This window comes from Enhydra lutris, unplaced genomic scaffold, assembly GCF_002288905.1.
Source record: "Enhydra lutris kenyoni isolate GAN:26980312 unplaced genomic scaffold, ASM228890v2 scaffoldscaffold16, whole genome shotgun sequence".
Classification (NCBI taxonomy): Eukaryota; Metazoa; Chordata; class Mammalia; order Carnivora; family Mustelidae; genus Enhydra; species Enhydra lutris.
In genome coordinates, this window is record NW_019154100.1 from 4,149,597 (window position 1) to 4,171,809 (window position 22,213).

The window sequence follows — 22,213 nt, forward strand, 5'->3', positions numbered from 1 at the left end:
TCACTGAAGCACACCACTTTACAATTAGTGAATAGACTATTTTTTTTCTCAGATAATCTTAATGTGAAAATCTCTAAAAGCAGAGATTATTTTTTGCCTTCACAAATAGTTTAACACAACCCTTCTAGCATCTTCCCCTTATACATAAGGGAAGATAGTTTGGCCTCATCCAGCAAAAACAGATCATGTCAAATTACAAGTATATAGTCAGGTCCCCAGTTACACTTTGAGTTGATTCTTGAACACAGGCTGCACACAGTGCAGCCAATGATAATACTCCCAAAGACCGACCCTATACTCCATGCTACCTTAAAGCCAGAGTTCCTGATCTCTGATTTTGTATTTTTAAAGATTTTTAACCTAAATTAAGTTTTAGTAAACAGAACTAATAACAGAAACGTCCCTAATTAGATTCTAGAGAGGAAGCAGGAAACCACCGAGAGCCAAAGAGAACAAAAGCTATTCCTTAAGGACTTTATTTCAGGCTTTCACATTTATGTCACCATGTGGAACCAGATAGAAATTTATCAGATAGACAAATATATAGCATTTAGTAATTAGATTAAGATACTTGTGCATTCTTTAGTATTATTATTTTTTAGGAAACATAATTACTAAGTCATCATCAGATCTGTTTATTTCCTGGAGACAATGCTTCTACCAGTTAAAATTTCAAAGGACATTTTTCTACAGCATAGCTCCACCTTCGCTGGGTATCATCATACCAAAACAACTGATGAGATTCTTTTTTATCAAAGGCTTTAAATGGGAGTTCCCTATCCACCCATCCTCACTCACACACACAAACATTACTCAGTAAATAGATAACCTGAGTTTCCAAGTATCTCCCTGGGCCTCTGGGCTTTTTTCTACTTGCAGATCTAGTCTAAGATGTAAATACCCCCAACCTACTTTCCAAGAGCTATGTTTGTTAAGATTAATACCTGGAAACTGTGTTTAGAATCTGTCAATTACCAAGATCCCCCTAAATAATTTCATACTAGTGAGTTTGATTTCCTTAATAGCCATCATAAAACTATTAGGAAGTATCTGAAATGCCATTAGATTTGATGGAACCATTCAGTTAAGAAAATATAAAAACTGTAAGTTAAGCTAGTTGTCCTTTAAAATTCAAAAAAAAAAATACACCCAGAGTTGTTTTGTAAACTTCATTCTCTTCAAATGCTTTTGCGGTTTACAGTGATGTTTCACATGTTAGTTCCTTGTGGCCTTTTTTCATTTTGATCTTCGTTTGTATCGGATAACTGGGTTTTCAGGGGTGTGAATCATGGTTGTATAATTCACAGTGGGAAAATATCCATCAATGAGATCAAATTCATATAAACGAAGCATAGTGGACCAAATTGTCTTGATCTGAACGTAGGCAAAATTCTCCCCAATACAACGATGACGTCCTGTTAAAAAAAGGAAAATTTTTTAAGAATCAATTGAAATTCTTTTTCCCATCTTTTCTCCTGGAGTGATAAATTTGTTTACACTTTGGAGAGATAGCAGATATAGAGATTATATAGGGGAAAGATGACATATTCTTTTCACATAAAAGAAGAATGTAAAATAAAAGTTAATAAAAATCTCAGATTTTCAAGGTTTCTTTTTTAAGGGAAACAGCACCTGGATAATTATATAATGACTCTTCTAATTGCTTTTTTTTGAAATGTCACATCTAAGTTTAAATATATGTAAGATTTGAAATCTATGATGACAATCTACTTTGGAAATACACTAGAATATTCTTAGCTTCTGTACCGAGAGCCCTAATTAAAAGTCAATCAAAACTTTAAATGCCAGGAGCAACCTGGCTGGCCAATCAGGGGAGTGTGTGCAATTCTTGATCTCACGGTTGTGAGTTTGAGCCCCATACTGGGCGTAGAGATTACTTAAAAATACAGTCTTTAAAAAAAAACTTTAAATGCCATTTCAAAAGAACAATGGAAGAAAAAGGGATTTAATAAATCAAAATAGCAACACATACCACGATCAAAATTTAAAAGGTTATATACACATAAAAACTGACAAATTGATTCAAAAACAAATGGATAAAAAATACTAATTCAAAAGGATACATGCACCCCAATGTTTATGACAACATTACCTACAGTAGCCAAATTATGGAAATAGCCCAAGTATCTATAAACATGAATGGATAAAGAAGGTGTGGTACATATATACAATGGAGTATTACACAGTCATAAAAAGAATGAAATCCTGGGGCGCCTGGGTGGCTCAGTGGGTTAAAGCCTCTGCCTTCGGCTCAGGTCATGGTCTCAGGGTCCTGGGATCAAGCCCCTCGTTGGGCTCTCTGCTCCGTGGGCAGCCTGCTTCCTCTCTCTGCCTACCTGTGATCTCTGTCTGTCAAATAAATAGATAAAATCTTAAAAAAAAAAAAAAAGGGAATGAAATCCTGACATTTGCAACAATATGAATGGAGCTAGAAACTATTATGCTAAGCAAAATAAGTCAGAGAAAGACAAATGCCATCGGATTTCACTCGTGGAATTAAAGAACAAAGGAGCAAAGGGGAAAAAGAGGCAAACCAAGAAACAGACTCTTAACTATAGAGAACAAACTAAAGGTTATCAGAATGGAGGTGGGTAGGGGGAAAGGGAGAAATAGGTGATGGGGATTAAGGTATGCACTTGTTGTAATGAGCACCGGGCGTTGTATGGAAGTGTTGAGTCACTATATTATACCCCTAAAACTAATATTACACTGTAATGTTAACTAAGTGGAATTCAAATGAGAACATTTTTTAAAAATGCATATAGAAATGCAAAGGAGGACCTAGGACATCCAGAGCAGTCTTGGGGAGAAAAAAAAAAAAGTTCAAAGACTTAAACTGACTTCAAGTCTGACTTCAATACTAAAGGTACAACAGCTGTGATACTGTGGTTTATAATAAATATTTGCTCTTTCTCCCATCCTTTGCACAGAGCTCCTCAAACACCTTGGAATTTCTTAAGAGCAAAGAGCAATAAAAGAAAAAGACTTTTGTTATTCAAAACAAGCCCCTTTCAACCACACCTGGGTTTGTAAATGAGGGGACTTCTAGAAATCCCCTCTGAGTAGGGCCTGGCTGCCGGGGGAACCAACCATGTGCTTAAAGCGTTAGAACTTACAGTCCTAACTCCTGACCTCCAGGACAGAAAAGGGGCTGGAGATTGAATTAATCACCAAAGGTTTAATCAATTATGCCTACATAATGAAGCCTCACCCCTATAGTATGGAGGACTGAGAGCTGTATTCAGAGAGCTTTCCAGAGCGGTGAATATATGGAGATGGTGGGAATGTGGCATTCTCAGAAAGCATGGAAGCTCTGTGCTCCTTTCCCCATACTTTGCCCTATGCATCTCCTCAATAAGCTCTTCCTGAGTTGTATCCCTCCGCTTTGTAATAAACTGTTAATCCAGTAAATAAACTGCTTTCTGGGTTCTGTGAGCCATTTTAAGAAGCTGTGGCACCCCAAAGAGGAGACCAAGAAAACTGATTTATAGCTCAGCAGTCAGAAGAACAGGAGACAAACTGGACTTGCAACTGGTATCTGAGGTGATGGAGGGCAAGGGGGAGTCTTGTGGGACCTACACCCTTAACCTCTGGGGTCTGTGATTACCCCAGGTGGATAGTGTCAGAACTGAGTTGAACTGCAGGACACCCAAGTGGGTGTCCATAGAAGATTCATATGGGAAAAACACCCAAACATTTGGTGGCCAGAAATGTTGTTAGAAGTAGAGTGTAGAGTAGAAAGTGGGGTTCTTTTTCTTCCACAGCAACCAAGACAATGTGGTCCTGGACAGGGCTCAACAAACAGAATAATGAAACACAGCAAAGGGTGAAGACATACTTTTATGGTTATTTGATTATCAGCAAAGTCAGTAAATAAAGCAAGCCAAGGAAGAAAAAGTCTTATACACACACATATAACTGTGTATAACCCACAGTTATACAATGGGAATAACTGTATCTAACATTAAAAAAAGGGGAGGTGGTGCCTGTGCAGCTCAGTTGGTTAAGCATCTATCTTCGGCTCAGGTCATGATCCTGGGGTCCTGGGATAGAGCCCACTATCAGGTTCCCTGTTCAGTGTGGAGCCTGCTTCTCCCTATCCCTCTGCCCCAACCCCCAATGTATACTCTCTTGCTTGCTTTCTCAAATAAATAAAATCTTTTTAAAAACGACAAACCAAAACCTTCAATTCCTGTCTCACACCAACTCAAAAACTAATTCCAGATGATCATAGACCTAAACATAAATGCTAAGACCATCAAAAAAATCTTTTAAGCTTTTATTTATTAAGCACAAGAGAGAGCAGACAGCACAAGCAGCGGGGGTTGGAGGGGAACAGAGGGAAAGCGAGAAGCAGACTCCCCACTGAGCAGGGAGCCCCAAGCAGGGCTTGATCCCAGGACCCTTAGATCATGACCTGAGCCAAAGGCAGATGCTTAACCAACAAAGCCACCCAGGTGCCCCAAACCATCAAATTTTAATAGGAAATAATAGAGGAGAATGTCTTCATAGCTTGGGGCCAGGCAAAGGTTTTTAGACAGGACTGGGAAACAATAACAATTTTAAAAATCAGATTTGGTTGAGGTTATTCATTTGTCAAAACAATGAATATTGACTTGAATATTTCACTGTAAAATCTTACATCAAAACTAGAATACTGAACTGTAGTTTATTATATACTTGCTGAAAAATGCAGGGTGACAATATACTGATGTATATATAGTTTACTTTAAAATGCACTTGATAAGTAAATTGAGTGATGGATAGATATGTGATAAAACAAGTATAAGTAAAATGTCAGTGGCAGAATCTAGATAATGGGTATATGAATGTTCAATATAAAATTCTTTTGACTTTGCTTTGAAATTTTTATTAAAATGTCAGGGGAATTTTAATAATAGGAAATATAATTCATGTATTTTTAAAAGGTTATATATAAAAGCCAGAGAGACAAACTTAATAAAAAAAGGTATCAGAAATATTTAGGCCAGAAATGACTAATGCCTTCCAATCTCTCCAGCCTACCAAAACCTCATAAAGTAGTAAGCTCAGTAACAAAAGATGGCTTTTCAGGGAATACAAAAAGATCAAATTACTGGAATTGAAAAAAGCCTTGTTAAGCCTTGGTTTCCATTTCTGAAAAATAAATGACAGTCCCTAGCCCTATGACAATCATAGTGTGGTTGTGAAGATTAAATAGAGGAAAAATTTTAAAATGCGTATTACTAGCACAGTGCTGCATGGCCCATAAATGCACTTACTTCTAGGAGCCCTATTTAAGAAGGGTGTTTACAAACCATTCCATATGCAAATATAACATCTAAAGAGAGGGTTGGCTTACTCACAGGAAGATTAAAGGATTATTATTATTTTTTTTTAAACATTTTATTTATTTATTTGAGAGAGAGAGAGAGACAGTGAGAGAGAGCATGAGCGAGGAGAAGGTCAGAGGGAGAAGCAGACTCCCCGTGGAGCTGGGAGCCTGATGCGGGACTCGATCCCGGGACTCCAGGATCATGACCTGAGCTGAAGGCAGTCGCTTAACCAACTGAGCCACCCAGGCGCCCTAAAGGATTATTTTTAATAGCAGGAAACTAGAAGTACCCTAACTATGAATTAATAGAAAAATGGATAAATTCTGATGATTCACAAAGGTAATATGACAATGAATAAGCTACATGCTACATGCACCAACACAGAAAAAATTATACAATTACAAAGTCATGATTAAAGAAATTGGGACTTGTTTAACATGATGATCATATAGGGTAGAACAGTGTCCCCCCAAAATTCATATCTACTCAGAAATCAGACTTTGCAGATATAATTAGTTACGATGAAGTCATACCAGGTTAGGGTGAGCTCTGAATCCAATGCTGGTGTGTCCTTCAAAGAAAGCCATGCACAGATTCAGAGATACACCCACAGGGCAGATGGCGAAGTGAATGAAGACAGGCAGTGATGAGAGCAATATAGCTACAAGCCAAGGAATGCCAAAAATGGCCAAGAGCCACCAGAAGTTTGGGACAAGCAAGGAAAGACTGTCCGCTAGAGCCAACAGGAAGAGTAAGGCCTGCCAACATCTTAATTTCAGACTTCCAGCTCCCAGAAATGTGGAAGAATAAATGTCTATTGTTTTAAGTCACCCAGTCTGTGGGAGGTACAGTAGCCCTAGGAAACTAGCACAATGGTGAAAAATTTGAGGGAACATTATATCCTATATTCAGATAGCTCAAAGATATACAGTATAATTTCAGAGAAAACAACTAGGGGATGTTTTAAACACAATGGAATTTTAAAAGGAAACATTACAACTTTTTTTTTTAAGTAGGCTCGACACCCAACATGGGGGCTTGAACTCATGACCCTGAGACCAAGAGTCACATGCTCTACCAACTGAGCCAGCCAAGTGCCCCCAGATTACAGATTTAATGTTAAGTTTTTAAAAATGGAATCTGTCCAAAGAACAAAATGAGCTGCCACAGAAGGTAACTGAGCAATCTATTATCTAAAAAAGTTCAAGCGCAGCCCAGGCAATTAGCAGTTTAGAAATGACTCCTCTTTGGGGCAGACTTTGGGCCACAGAACTAATGCCCCTTCCAACTGTTTGAACAATCTACGACTCTTTCATATGTGATGTTATATACCATATTATTAAATTTATTTATTAAAGTTATAAGATCTGAAGTTCCTAAAGTACTTTATACTTCCCTTTACATATGGAGACAGTGTGACCAATGACAAAAAAAAGTTGTGCCACTTCAAATCTCTTTGGAAAGGCTAAACAAGAAGTCATAAAACGTAGTTTAATCTGTAGAGTACCAGTGAAGAGAGAGATTATCGCAGGAACAAGGGTCTGCCTGCATAATTTAAGGATGGTAACTGAAATGCATAAGTTTGCAAACCTATGCAAGACCTGCCCAAATTTAAAGACCATTTTATCCTAAGGATACAGACAGAGCACCAAAAAGTTGACTAACAATCCAGAAAAGCTTCAATTTTAATAAGACTGCTTTTGCTCTTTTCTCAAACACTGATAATCTCTTACCATGTTTAGCCTGAAATAATTGCCCAAATGGTGTGCTAATTTCCGTGGCTCTTTAAAATAATTCACAAAGAGCTTTAAATACTGTTATAAGGGAGAACAGGGTGTACTATAAAAATTAAACCTGAAAAAACTAAATTGGTCAGAAGGTAACAGGGCATTATATAAGGATTCACTGAGCTATTTCCTTTAGAACAAAGAAAATACTTTTTCCAATTTGGCAAAGATTATACTCCTACAAATGTTGACAGGAATGTCCCTATGAGGAAAGGAAAAGATATTTTTAAATAAAATTCATATGGATTATTTTGACAGACATAAATATATTATCAGAACAAACATTTCAAATGTAAAATGGTATCTTACCAGCTCCAAATGGCACATAAGCAAACTTCTCTCCTGATGCTGGATTGTCCTGTAAGTAGCGATCAGGATTAAAGTCCAGTCGTTCTACCCATGAGTCTTTAAGTCTCTGATTGACAGTGGGAGAGACACACACCTGATGTCCTGGAGGAATGGTATACCCTGCCACAGTCTACAAATGAAACCAACACATTTCATTAGATAATATAAGAACTATTTTACCAGATAACCAGACTATTATGTAATAAAGCATTAACACATGTGATACACATATATTTTTAAAACTAGCTAGATGATAGGCCAGCTAAAAATTATTTTCACTCAAGATGATTTCCAAGTGACCCAACACTGGGCTGAAAACTTTAAAAAGCCATAATACCTCAGAGGTAGCAGAGGGATATCAATGAGCCTTTCACAATCCGATCTGTATATTTCTACACTAACAGAATTTTTAACAAAACAAGCTTTTTTAAAAACCAGGGGAGAAAAATATACTACCATTTTTTTTTTTAAATTTATTTGACAGACAGAAATCATAAGTAGGCACAGAGAGAGGAGGAAGCAGGCTCCCCACTGGGCAGAGAGTCCGATGCAGGGCTCCATCCCAGGACCCTGGGATCATGACCCGAGCCGAAGGCAGAGGCTTTAACCCACTGAGCCACCCAGGCGCCCTTATACTACCATTTTGAAAACCCTAATTGTCGGGGCACCTTGGTGGCTCAGTCGTTAAGCGTCTGCCTTCGGCTCAGGTCATGATCCCAGGGTCCTGGGATTAAGCCCTGCATCGGGCTCCCTGCTCAGCAGAATGTCTGCTTTTCCCTCTCCCAGTCAACTGCTTGTGTCCCCTCCCTTGCTCTCTCTGTGTCAAATAAATAAATAAAATCTTTTAAAAAAAAACAAAAACAAAAAACCTTAATTGTTAAATAAAAATGCAGGGAACAGATTAGCATGTATACTTTTTAATTATATAAAATTATCTATATAATCAGAATATGTAATTATATATTAGAACATAAAAAATTGAAATTATATGGGAATGATTATTCTACGTTTTTAATTTAAAAAATTCTCTTTGTGGGGCGCCTGGGTGGCTCAGTGGGTTAAAGCCTCTGCCTTCGGCTCAGGTCATAATCTCAGGGTCCTGGGATCCAGCCTCACATCGGACTCTCTGTTCAGCGGGGAGCCTGCTTCCTCCTCTCTCTGCCTGCGTCTCTGCCTACTTGTGATCTCTGTCCATTAAATAAATAAATAAATCTTTTTAAAAAATTCTCTTTGCTGTTATATTTTTCTTCTTTTTGATAAATTAAATAGGAATGGAAAGGGAAATCTAACCAAGAGACTCACCTGAGGAGTTCTGGCCATTCTCATCATGGTCATTATAGGAGGTCGAAGTCTTAATGTTTCTTTTATACAGCGATCAAGTAAATTTAGATCCTTCAGCTGAAAAGGGAAAACATTTCCCGAGTTTTAGAAATATCTTAATTTACTTCAGCAGTATGTGTTTAAATTTCTGGGTTATAATAAAATAGATTATATTGCAGTAGAAGTGCAGAGATAACTGGTTCAGTATCTGAGATTATCTCATTCTGTCATTATCCATGGTGAACAAGGGAAAGAGGCCAAGATTCCATCAGTATAAGCCGTAATCACCCTGAAGAATGGCACAGTAAAGGCCTGCAAAAATCCACTTGTCTAAAAAATGAAAACACTAGCAAAAATCATGCTACCACATGTATGAAACCTGAAAACATGCTAAGTGAAAGAAGCCAGTCACAAAAGACCACATATTGTATGATCCCATTTATATGAGAATGTCCAGGATACGGCAAATCCATACAGACAAAAAGTAGATTAGTGGTAGCCAGGGGTGGGGAAATGGAGCGTTTGACTGCTAATGGGTACCAGCTTTCTTTTGGTAGTGATTTAAATGTCCTAAAATTGTGATGGTTTTCACAATTCTGATATATCAAAAAATAGCAAGTTATATACTCTAAATGGACTGATTCTATAATATGTAAATTATGTATCAATTAAGTTATTATTTTAAAAGTTACAAAATCAGGAATGAAAGAGCCATCACTCCTTACAGAAATAGAAAGGATTATAAGAGAATACTATGATAACTGTAAACCAATGAATTAGGTAACCTAGAAGAAAATAGACAAATTCCTAGAAGGACAAAACCAAAGACTCAAGAAGAAACAAAACGTTTGAATAGATGTATAACACATAATCAACTTCCCACAAAGAAAAGCACAGACTCCTATGGCTTCACTGGTGAATTCTAACCAAACATGTAAGAAGGATTATCAATCCTTCGCAAACTCTTCCAAAAAAATAAAAGGGGAGGGAACACTTGTAAACTCATTCTCTGAGACCAGCATTTCTCCATACACCAAAACCTGTCAAAGACCTCATAATAAAACTACGCATCAATATTCTGTATGAACACAGATGCAAAAATCCTCAACAAAATACTAGCAAACTGAATCCAATGTTAAGACAGTTCACGGAGGTCTGTGGGGAATTTTCTAAAAGAAGCTAAACAATTTAATTTATAGTAAATAGAATATATCAAATTGTCCCCTTTAAAAACTAGCCATTCATTATATACTGCAGTCACAAAGCAATGAAAGGAAAAATGCAACACACCTGGTCATAAGTTAAAGGAGGGAGATGTTCTCCACAGACTGTTTTCTGTTCTAAGTAACATTTCTCTTGAAGTGTTTTGTCTCTGGCCAAAAAGAAGCCCATCCAGGCACTAGTAGTTGAGGATGTGTGCTGGCCAGCCAAGAGCAGTCCAATAAGCATGCCCGCCACTTCGTCATCTGTCAAAGGACGCCCATCCCTGTGGAAGGAGTCACACACGAATTTAACAGTTCGGCAGAACCACTCCATGCTCCTCATTCGTTCGTTCGTTCGTTCATTCATTCATTCATTCATTCATTTTTAAGATTTTATTTATTTGACAGACAGAGATGACAAGTAGGCAGAGAGGCAGGCAGAGAGAGAGAGGGAAGCAGGCTCCCCGCCGAGCAGAGAGCCCGATGCAGGGCTCGATCCCAGGACCCTGGGATCATGACCTGAGCCGAAGGCAGAGGCCTTAACCTACTGAGCCACCCAGATGCCGCCATGCTCCACATTTAAATAAAGGGTCATAGTGAGTGAATTTTTCAGGTGTAATAGTCTTGCATTTGCCCAACACAAATGAGAATTTTTTCCCCTGAGGGGAAAGAGACAGACAAAAGAAAAGTATGATTTTCATTACAAAAGATGTTGCTGTGATTTGTCAGCAGATGTTTCCCCATGTGTGGTCCTCAGGCTCCAGGAAGGCGATGGGATCCCAGTAATTCGTGTCTCATCCATTTAACAAGCCCAAGGCTCATAGCTACTAATTTTGTCAACATCACTACTTTTTAACTGGACATATTTAACTTTGTTTTAATATACAATTTCCTGCTTTGGCTTAACATGTGATCCAAACAGCTCTTACTTGTAAGTAGAATCTAGTAAAGTTTGGAGAATGTCATCAATTTTTTCTTCTGACTGTCTGCGCTTCTGGATTGCTTTATAGAAAATATTCTTGATCTCTCGATGAGCTCTGTCCCTACGTCTGCAATTCAAAGACAAAAATGACTAAAAAATAATGTCATACTTTCTGGCATCAGATTCATTTTGAAAATAACCAGGACCTCGCTTACAGCAACCTTATTTAACTAATTTAAATGACTCTAATAAAACAACTGATAAAAAAAATTCAGAACCAAAAGAAAAAGAGAAGCTGTAAAAATCTCATACAGTGAGAAATTTCTAGGATCCTTAAAGGCAAGAAATGTGTCCTAATATATATATCCCTGATTCCTAATATACTTCCTGTGTTCTAACACAAGGTCTAAAACAAGACTTATGATTATTGCTTTAGAACCATTTTCCAGTTTAACAGAAGAATACTCCTTTAAATTAACGAAATTCCAATTTTAACCAAATTAATTTTTGAAAAAGATGGAGAGTCATTCTGGTTTTTCTGTAGGAGTCAGAATTTAAATAAACCTAAGATTTATTTAGGATGATCTAAATCTAGGATTTAGAACACAACTACAGTATATAGGATTTGATTCTACTTTTGATTTTCTGAGACAACATGGTTTTATAGGGGCAAAAATACTAGTATAGTCAGAAAACAAACTTCAGGTCCCCAAATCTTAACCTTTAAAGTAGAGTGCTCATGTTTGAGAAAGTTAATTACCCACTTTGACCTGTGAGGTAGATGCTCTTAGCCTCACTTCACAGGCAGCTGCATGTTACACACAGCCAGAAAGCAGTGGAGCTGAAATTTAAAACCAGGCAACCTGACTACCTAAGCTGACTGCCTAAGCCTTCCAATAAAAACTGCTGCTCCGCTGTGTTTGTAAGACTGTTACTGAGGATCTGCTGAGACAATGTGGGAAGATATTTCCCAATAATGAACACAGCAGTGCCAGAAAAACAGAAGGCCTGTTTTAAGAAAGGGAATGGAATAATCTGGTTAAATCATTTGGTTCAGGTAAGACAGAGAAAGACTGGGCTAAAGTGGAAAAGGTCTATCATACCAAGCTCAGGCATTTCTGACTTCGTATAGGAAATAGAAAAGGGAAAAACGGCTTGTTGCACATTTCTGGAGACCCCACTACAGGTTATGGATGAAAACATTTTGAAAACTGCAAAGTTCCTTACAAATATAATGTTTCACAAGTTCCAAAGAATTCCAGAGAATTTCTCCTGGCTTTCTCTTTTTCTCCCCCTCTTTAACCTGAAACTATACAAAACTATGTAGCAGAAGCAGAAAAAGGGAGTACCAGTTTAACTCCTCCCATCTCTCACCTGAACGGAAATGAATCAACAGGTATAGAAAACCCACTAATATGCAAGACACTAAACTATATGTCAAGTCCTATAAGCAATATTTCGTTGTATCAGATGGTCCCCGCCTTTAAGGAAATCACAGTAAAGTTGTGAGAAAAGCGCTAATACTTCAAAACAAAGAAATTTCACAACAGACTATAAAAACATAAAAACTATAAAACGGTCATATTTTAAATAAGTGCATAGAGGGGTGTATCACTGTTAGGTAGAGCCCGGAGACCTTTCTGAGTAGATGGGATATGTGAGATAAATAGGTTTTAAATGAGAACAGCTACAAAACACATGACCTCTTATCAACTGAAACTGAGCTTTAATGAGCTCACTAGATAAAGAAAACCTGTCTTGAATTCTTACAGAAGAAGGGGGCTCATAATCTCCCCTAATCTGTCTGTTTTATGTTTATTTTTTTTATCTTGGTGAATGCAAAGCATAGCAACACTGCAGCATTTCTACAGTTAAATAAGCAAGTACGGTGTCTTTATCCATACCTGAAACTAGGCAAAGGGAGCCAGCCTGGCAGCAGCCAGGCGGCATGGCTAAAACCTCCATCCAGATCTGCATACAGCTGTGCCACTTTCTCATTGAGTTGACTTCTGATTTCCTTTCCATGTAAACAATGGCTAGCTGTTAAAATTATGAGCTCAGAAAGAGCCTCAAACAAATCTAGAGGAAAAAAGATCATTCCCATTACTACTGCCAAATAGTCTTTTGAAATTTTCACTTTCTTAGAGATGTAAAAGTATTACAAAGGAAAACCGAGAATACAAACTCAAGAACGAACAATATCCTGTTTGTATCTTCAAAAAAAAAAAAAGAGCCTACAGACAGACATGGACACAACAAAGAGAGGCAAGAAACTCATGATGGGAAGCATCTCTGAACAGCCAAAATGGAAGCCACAAAGGCATCCCTGGACCTCACTCATAACTCTTCAACTTGAAAAGATAAATTGAAGATAAAAATGAATACAGTGAGGGGCACCTAGCTGGCTCAGTTGATAGAACGTGTGATTTTTGATCTCGGAGTCATGAGCTTGAGCCCTGCACAGGGTGTAGAGATTACTTAAAAATAAAAATTTTTAAAAAATGAATAAAGTTACAGGAGTTCCAAGTACTTCCTTCCAATAAACTTACAGGAGTTCGAAGGTCAAAAGCAGTTAGACCAGGACTAAAATTTGAGGTCTTGCCTATATATGTAAGAAAACTGTTGCTAATCATCAGTTGGTATATCCCAAACTGGAGACAGATACATCAGGGAAACACATTTGGATGACATTTAAAAGTCATAAAAATTATCCAATGCCTTGTTCTTTAATTCTGTGTTTACCAAATGAACTTCCAATTATCACTTGACTTTGCAGTTTTGCCAATGAAGTTTAGCAAATTCTGGTGTTCTTAGTGCTGTAACTTTGTCTCACTTATACTTATTAAGTTGGCATTTTGGTTTATACATCAGCTTCTTATATGGTTAGAAATATATCACATCAGCTTTAGGTGGCTTAAAAACAAAATGAAGTTTCTGGACCATTTAAAAACTGAAGACCACACCCAAAATATGGAGACCCACACAGAGGTCTTGATGCCCAGTGAGGCAGATGTTGCTTCCTGACTTGGGGTGGGAATTTTCTCTGAGAGGAACACTTATTGTCCAATATAAATAGTGGATTCACATAAGTATCCAAAGAAGATCAAGTTATACTCATTATATGCTATACATAATGCAAGAAAGCATATAGTAACATTTGGTGGTAGAGTAAGCCTATGTATTTAAATTTACTCATTTCATTAAATAAATCATTCCCATACAATATCAGATAGATAGGGTATGACATACAAAATTAAATCATTTAGACTTTTACTTGCTCGTGGTGGGTTAAAAAAAGTTATTTTACTTTTTGTCTTAAAATGACCTTGCAAAAAGTCTTACGTTCAGTTTATTTCAAAATTTAACCATGACTCCTATTTGTACAAATACGTGGACGTTAATTAACCCATTCTAAGGTTTTTGCTAGGTGAACAGCAATAATCACTTCCTCTCAGGTCTTTTTAACTCTGTGGTTATCAAAACATATTCATTCCAATAATCTGAGGTGGTTTTTACATACGCTGCAGATGGTTTTTCATTACACACACACATATATTCTTATATTTCTAGTCATAAAAAAAGGTAGAAATACTAGGACAAATGCAAAACCAAAACAGTTTGCTTACTTTTTTCTCCACTTTCTCCCCAACTCTGGAAGTATTCCTTTGTTTCTTTCTCAATTATAGAAACATGCTGTCTAAAGTGGGCTATGCTAAGGCCACTTTTTAACATTTTCTTCTGCTCCAAAAAAACCTTCAAAATATTAACAGTATAATACCAAGCATTAAAACACAATTTTGTTTTATCGGAAGATTCATTTGGGTTATTATAACTCTGTAACACTTGAAGAAAACAATATTCTAAAAAAAGATATTGAAATCAAAATAATAAAAGGGTTTTTTAAAACTACACCAGACATGGATCTGAAGTAACACATACAGAGATACCTGCTATGCAGGCCCTCAACTAATGATAAATTAGGAATCCCACTGCCTTTCCTTCCTACATATGCATTTTCCCACTCCTGACCCGAGGGCTTCCCTTTCCTATCCCGTTATGTTCTAGCATCCCAACCCAACCCAGATACTAACACAAGTCCCCAAAGGTTCATTATGTTTCCATATCATTTTTATCCTACTTCATATATTTTCCATTCCATTCCCAAACAACTATCATTCTTCTCACTATCTTCCAGAAGTTTAACGAGAATTTCAATATAGTCTGACTGAAATAAATTCACACTGAGACAACCAATGGTTGTAAACCATTGGGACATTTCTATTTTAAGAATCTGATCATCAGTGTGAAAAAATTAGTAGATATATTTGACCAGAGGGATTTTCTAGGGTTCTTGCATTTGGCCTTGAGGAGCCATTCATTCCCCCGCACCTCGCTCATCCCCAGAAATAATACTTAATGTCAACTCTTAACCACTACACTAGGATACTAGGTCATGTGTGGTACGATCTCAGCCAGAGCCCACACCAAGCCACAGAGCCAATGAGCTCATCTGTGTTTTGCATCAATTTGCACCACTTTAATATCTGACTTTAAGAGGGGAAAAGAAATCACACCAACTTCTAAAGCCAACAATCTCTAGCTCAAAAGAGTGCATATGCTAGAGTTTCAGGTAGTAGAGTCATAGGAGGCCCTTCCAATGAAATAATGAGATTTTCTTGTTACCCACCCGAATCAATGCCCTAAGTTATCATCAATTCTTTCTTTGTACAGGCAACCTTTAAAATTGCTTAGCCCATGTCTGCAGCTATAAAACAATAACCCATTCCTCATCAGTTACCCAGGCCTTTCCTTTTAAATCTCTCATTCTACAAATTTTTTGAACCAAGGAATGTATTTCTACATTCTAAATGTACAATATTATACTATCAGCTGTAACTATTATATTACAGATTTGTCTTTCTTGAAGATACCGGTGTCACCTACCGGATTTGGCACATCATATGCAACTCCCTTCCCAAACACAGGTGTTGTCAGACGACTGTAGACATCTTCTGCATTCAGGTCCTCGTTTTTACTATTAAAAAGCAGTGCAGCAGCATCACTCCCCAGAAGATAAGTAAATGTCTTGCCCACCATGGTAAAACTAAATACAGGTCCATACTAAAGAAAGAAAAGTAGCCATAGTGATGATACTGAAAAATATGTACCCCTAAACAAAACACTAATTCATTAATTCACAAAACATTTTTGAAAATTAAAACACGCATAAACTTTAATGCAATTATTCACCCAGTCTTTGTCCAAATTTGTAATTATTTTCATCCAGTTGAAAGTGAAATACAAACTTTTTATTCTGCCTTTTTTCCAGTTTCTACTGAAAATATTCTCTATCCTTTACACAGACATCATAATTTTAGGAATTATTCTTTCATTATTGGACATATGGATGATATGTCAGTTCTTTATTTATTATAGATAATTCTGCAATGAGTATCTCTGAGAATACAGACTTTTTAAAGTTAAAGATAAATTTACAGGAGTCACCAAAGGTTATGACCTGTCCTATTGTACTTGCTGTGTAAAGACATCCAAAGTTTATTTAGTTACCCAGTTTACTACTATCCCACCAACACTAAATGATTTCATTAACAAATGTAAAAGTGCAAATGTGACAAGTACTATTGGAAGGAAAGCAACTCCGTGAGGAGAGAACCGATTAAAGGGAGACCAAAGGGAGGAAAGGCCACCTGAGCTGAGGTTCAAAGGATGACACACCCCGACATGCACGAAGATCCTAATGGGGGGCGGCAGGTGGTGGGGAAGGACAAGATGAGAGCTGAGTCTGCAGGGCCTAGACCATACAGAGTCTCATAAGCCATATTAGGAAGTTTTTTCTTACAAGCAATGGAAACCCATAGAAGACTTTAAACTGCATGGGAGGGACACACTGATATATGCATATTTTAAAAGAAAGATCCCTCTGGCTCCTATAAGGAGGAGGGTGAAACAAGAGCAGAAGGAATGTCAGACGAGTTAGAGCCTCTTGCAGGAACCTGATGATGAAAACTTGCCAGGTGGTAATGATGGGGCAGTGCACACAGAAGCAGATGGATACTGAATTATTCTGAAGAGAGAATCTGCAGACATCAATGGATTGAGAAAGGGAAGTATCAAGAATGAATCCTAGGCTTCTGGCAAACAGAAAAATGGTGAGAAGAGAAAACAAGACAACCAGGATTGGAGAGAGAAAAACCAAGGGTTAGCCTTCAGAAATGCTGGATTTCAGGCACCTGTGAGACAACTCAGGAAGAATCATATGGAAGTTGGGACATCTAGGTCTGGAGCTGGAGAAGAGACCTTAACCAGAGATACTACTTTGGGTGTCATCTAGCTATGTCTAGTAAGTGAAGCCACAGGTTAGAGATGAAATCACCTAGGAAAGACTAAAGGCCAAGGCCCAAACTTCCATGAACCCCAACAGTAAATGCCCAGGCATGAGCCCACTAATGAGTTAGAGAAAAAGCAGTCAGAGAAATAAGGGGGCAAATGAGAGAAGACACATTTAAGAAGGAGGGAGTAGTCACCAGTGACAAATACAGCTGAGGGGTCAAGTTCATTAAACTAGGACATGGAGCTCATTAGTGAAGGGGCTGACAGACAGACTAGGGTAGACTGAGAGTAAGTAAACAGGAGATTTGGATTTGGAAAGAGCAAGTACAGAAAACTTGCTAATGGGGGAGGGGCATGAGAGGAAACCTGTAAGTCAAGAGAAGCTCTAGTCTTTTTAAATGAGTGACTTTTGAAAATTTTTCAGAGAAAATGGGAAAGATCCAGTTGAAGGCAGTCACTACACAAAGAAGAAATAATTGCATAAGGTTCCTGAGATCAAAGATGGATTGAGACTTTAACTTCCAAAAGGAAGCAAAATAGTATAAAATCAACATGATAGCCCCTGCTGGGCTCAGAGCACAAGATTCTGGAGCCAAACTACCAAGGTTCACATTCCAGGTCCTCTACCTGTTAGCTGTTGTGACCTTGGTCCTACAGTCAGAGAACTTAACCTCTCTGTACTTCAGTTTCCCTCATTCATAAAATGGAAATAACAGAACCTATTATCAAGACTAAATATGTATCACCTTATCCATGATGTGTGTGTGTGTGTACAGAGAGATATATAAGTAGATATATATAGATATTATAGATATATTAGAAAAGAGAGTGTTGGCCATAGTAAATTTACTTGTGTTTACTACTCTACTACTACTACTACCACTATTATTATTACTATTATTATTATTAAAAGCACAGACTCAGAAATTAGACCATGTTTTATTATTATTATTAAAAGCACAGATTCAGAAATTAGATGATGTATAAATCCTGGCTTGGCCACTAGCCAGTGGTGAGCCCAAGAACAAATTATATAACCTGTTTTCTCAGTTTTATCATCTATACAATGGATATACCTGAAAGGATTTTTGTGGAACTTCAGTCAGATAATCTATGTAAAGAACTTAGTGGTACAAAGTCAGTGTTTTATAATTAGTGTAACAGGAAGAAAAGAGAATGATGTTTGAAAGTGGGAACTTGAGAAATTTCTCTTTGGATGGTTTTACATCTCTAAAGAGGAGACAAAGACATCTACTTTGATAGACAGGAAGAATTAGGAGTTTAGAAAAGTGAAGGTTCGAATCATCATTGTGAGGAGTAGAAAGTATGCCAGACATACTTTGGCATAACACGATTGTTGAGCAGTGTTCAAAGTTCACTCAGGTAGGGAATCATGATGTTAGGAAGGAACTAATCTGGTGCGAGGAAGAAAAGAAAAAGAAAAATCCCCACAAGTTTGGGGTTTTACTAGGTAAGCAAAATGAAAAGATCCAGAGTATGTATGGTATTGGCCACAGTGGCACTGAAATGATGGACCACTGTACCAAACTGGAAAACAAAGGAAAGTGAAGAAAAGAAGCTAACAGGTCAGAAGAAAGTAAATGGGACAATGGATTGGAAAATCTAATAAGGTCAAAGAATGGTTCTAATGGAAGGAGCTGAAGAAGAAAACCAGGAAAAGAAGTTGTGGTCTAAGACTAAAGTGTTTAAATTTATATTGTGGAGCTGAAAGAGTTAAGAGTGACAACAATTCACAATGGGACTGTGGGATAAATGGCTGAACTGGTATTGGAAAGCTCACTAGAGAGAAGAGAGACAAAGATCTGAGTGGCCATGGTACCCTGTGGGTCATCCAAGTGAAACTGAAGTCACAGATATGTAAAGCAGGTTAGAAAATTCCACAGGGGACTGGTTAAGAAAAAGAAGGATCGATCAGTATCAATTTTAACTATGATCAATAAGTACAAAATTTAGGCAAGTGTTTTTTTCTTTTTTTTTTTTTTTAAGTAAGCAAGTAGTTTTTAAATCACAGCTGCCAGAACTTTCCTCAGTGATGTCTCAGAGATCACCCAAGACACAGAAAAAGTTACAAGAGTCTCCAAGACCCCGCCAGCTTAAACAGAAACAGCTCCAATTTAATTGGTTTCCTATACTCAGGATAAGCCTAAGATTACACTTTTTTTTTAATGTTCTGCCATTTAAAAAAAGTTTGAAAAGCACAAATTTCTTTTCCTATAATTATTTGGAAGACTTACCTTCTCATATGCATTTTCTAGGAATTCAATTGGACTTTTCCCAAATGCTATGGCATGTCCAAGGAATGGAATTGGAGAGAAAATGTATGGTGGACTTTTCTGCAAAAGAAGACAAAAAATTGCGGGTTCAGATTTCATTTTGAGATATCCTGTTTTAAGACTTTATTTATTTGACAGCGAGAGACAGCGAGAGGGAACATAAGCAGAGAGAGTGGGAGAGGGAGAAGCAGGCTTCCCACCGAGCAGGGAGCCTTATGGGGCTCGATCCCAGGACCCTGGGATCATGACGTGAGCCAAAGGCAGATGCTTAACGACTGAGCCACCCAGGCAGCCCGAGATAACCATTTTAGTTTTTTAGTTTCCTGACCAAACACATGAAATTTACCACTAATACTAAGAAGTTACCTAACTTAAAAACTGCCAAACTGCAAATATCTTTGGAGAGTGGCCATAGTAAAAAGAACCGAAACTCAAAACATGGTATAAGTGACTAGACAAACACAAAGGTATTGTAATTACACATGCTGAACACTGTCCAGTGTATGTCTAGTATTATTTATTGGTGGCTCTAGTAACGTTCTTAACCATTAGCCGCCCCCCCCCAAAAAAAACAGGAAAATCAAACTGTATTGTCTTTACCACTACCACGCACAATTTTAGTTCCAGAATCTTGCCTAAAGAAGGTATAGAAAAAAACAAACAGTAACTTGAGGTATAGAAAGATGTGAAATGTTTAAGAAGCTACATTTATGAGGAAACAGAACACATCTCATCCACTGATTTTATTTTACTTTTTAAGTAGTCTCCACACCCAGCATGGGGTCTAAACTCAGGACCCTGAGATCAAGACCTGAGCTGAGATCAAGGACCAGATGCTTAATCAACTGAACCACCCAGCGCCCCTCATCCACTGATTTTAGAGTAGATCAGCACTAGCAGGAACTCTTTCTCACTATAAAAAGGTACTTTAGATGCCCTAGGTTTTTTTTTTGTTTTTGTTTTGTTTTTTTTTTAAGATTTTATTTATTTATTTGACAGAGAGAGATCACAAGTAGACAGAGAGGCAGGCAGAGAGAGAGAGAGAGAGAGAGAGAGGGAAGCAGGCTCCCTGCTGAGCAGAGAGCCCGATGCGGGACTCGATCCCAGGACCCTGAGATCATGACCTGAGCCGAAGGCAGTGGCTTAACCCACTGAGCCACCCAGGCGCCCCTAGATGCCCTAGGTTTTAAAAAACGATTTGGTCAAGGGGCGCCTGGGTGGCTCAGTGGGTTGAGCCACTGCCTTCAGCTCGGGTTGTGATCTCGGGGTCCTGGGATCGAGTCCTGCATCGGGCTCTCTGCTCGGCAGGAAGCCTGCTTCCCTTCCTCTCTCTCTGCCTGCCTCTCCATCTACTTGTGATCTCTCTCTGTCAAATAAATAAATAACATTAAAAAAAAAAAAACGATTTGGTCAAAAGTTCATACATTCCATTTTCAGTAAAAGGGCAGTTTTAAAAGCTACTTGGTGGGCACCTGGGTGGCTCAGTGGGTTGGGCCTTCTGCCTTCAGCTCAGGTCATGATCTCAGGGTCCTGGGATCGAGCCCCGCATCCGGCTCTTTGCTCAGCGAGGAGCCTGCTTCCCCCTCTCTCTCTGCCTGCCTCTCTGCCTACTTGTGATTTCTCTCTCTCTCTCTCTGTAAAATAAATAAAAAAAAATTTTTTTTTAAAATAAAAAAATAAAAGCTACTTGGTGTTGTTTGGTTAAGGATGCATTCATCAAATATTATTAGGTAAGTATGAAGCTAGTGGTCAATAAAAACACTAAATTAAAGAAACTGACACTTCTTAGCATCATAAGAAGGGACAATCCAGTCACTCCCACCCTACCAAACACGCCCCCCCCCCAGTACAGATAGAAATCACCATTAGGGGCAATACTACAGCCCAAAGGATACTGAACCCCACCAGGGCAGTCACCAAGATGACGACCACCAAGGCGCTCAATGCTACAGCCGACAGTCTGGCCTCGGCCATTTGGGGCACCAGCACCTCAGCCAGCACAACCACCACTAAGACCATAAACGCGGCAAGCACGACGCCCACCAAGACCAGACACGCGGCCACCGCCAGAATCGCTACAGATTGCAGGACCCCCAGCACCAAAACCAGCAAGACCAAGTAAGTCGCGACCACAAGCAGCAGACGGAGCAGCCACTTCCCCGTCCCCAGTGCGTCCGCCCCCGTCGCTCATCTGAGCACGGCTGCGGCCGCCACTCCCGCTAGCACTTTGGCCGCCTTTGTCCTCGCCCCGCTAGCCCTTAGACCACAGTGGTCGCTGCATCCCCCACCCGGATCCCCTAAGGTGCACGTACCGCCCCCGCGGGCAAGGGGGCCAGGTGGCCGACTGCGAGGCGGAACAGGTAGACTAGGCCAAGCGTGAAAGCGCAGGCGATCAGCAGCATGGACAGGAGGTTGCCGCCGGTCACCCGCTCCATCGCCTGCCCCAGCACCGACCCGCCCGCCTGCAGTAAACCCAGCAACACCATCCTGACCGCCACTTCAGCCACTACAGTTCGCCAGAGACGCTGGAGGCCGAGGTCGCCACTGCTCCTCCGACTCGATGGAGCGAGTAAAGCCGGTAGACGGGCATCCGGAGGCGGCCCCGGCCCCCAGGTCTCCTACTAAACCCAGTCCCACCCCCTACTCTCGGCTC

The 22,213-nt window shown here is 38.9% G+C and overlaps 1 protein-coding gene across 2 annotated transcripts; it reads right to left on the reverse strand.

Annotated features, from left to right (window-relative positions):
• Positions 1-460: 460 nt before the first annotated feature.
• LOC111147264 (lanosterol 14-alpha demethylase) lies at positions 461-22,213 on the reverse strand. Of its 2 annotated transcripts, none has more exons than XM_022503202.1 (10): positions 21,873-22,213; positions 19,522-19,620; positions 15,860-16,036; positions 14,542-14,668; positions 12,820-12,994; positions 10,923-11,042; positions 10,082-10,277; positions 8,774-8,869; positions 7,433-7,601; positions 461-1,415 (listed from the first exon to the last, which is right to left on the reverse strand). In XM_022503202.1, exons 1-10 carry the CDS (start codon positions 22,044-22,046, stop codon positions 1,237-1,239), a joined length of 1,512 nt encoding a protein of 503 aa, XP_022358910.1. In that variant the 5' UTR covers positions 22,047-22,213; the 3' UTR covers positions 461-1,236. The 2 variants fall into 2 exon arrangements, with proteins under 2 accessions (XP_022358910.1, XP_022358909.1); XM_022503201.1 differs by having other exon boundaries at positions 12,820-13,021.

What these genes read in the sequence shown, in the direction of transcription:
- LOC111147264 (XM_022503201.1), bottom strand. Translation starts at nt 22,046, where the DNA reads ATGGTGTTGCTGGGTTTACTGCAGGCGGGCGGGTCGGTGCTGGGGCAG. An exon ending in TAGAAAATGCATATGAGAAG is followed by an intron (nt 16,037 to 19,521) that starts GTAAGTCTTCCA and finishes TTCTTTCTTTAG; the next exon opens with TATGGACCTGTATTTAGTTT. An exon ending in GGGAGAAAGTGGAGAAAAAA is followed by an intron (nt 13,022 to 14,541) that starts GTAAGCAAACTG and finishes ATTTGGCAGTAG; the next exon opens with TAATGGGAATGATCTTTTTT.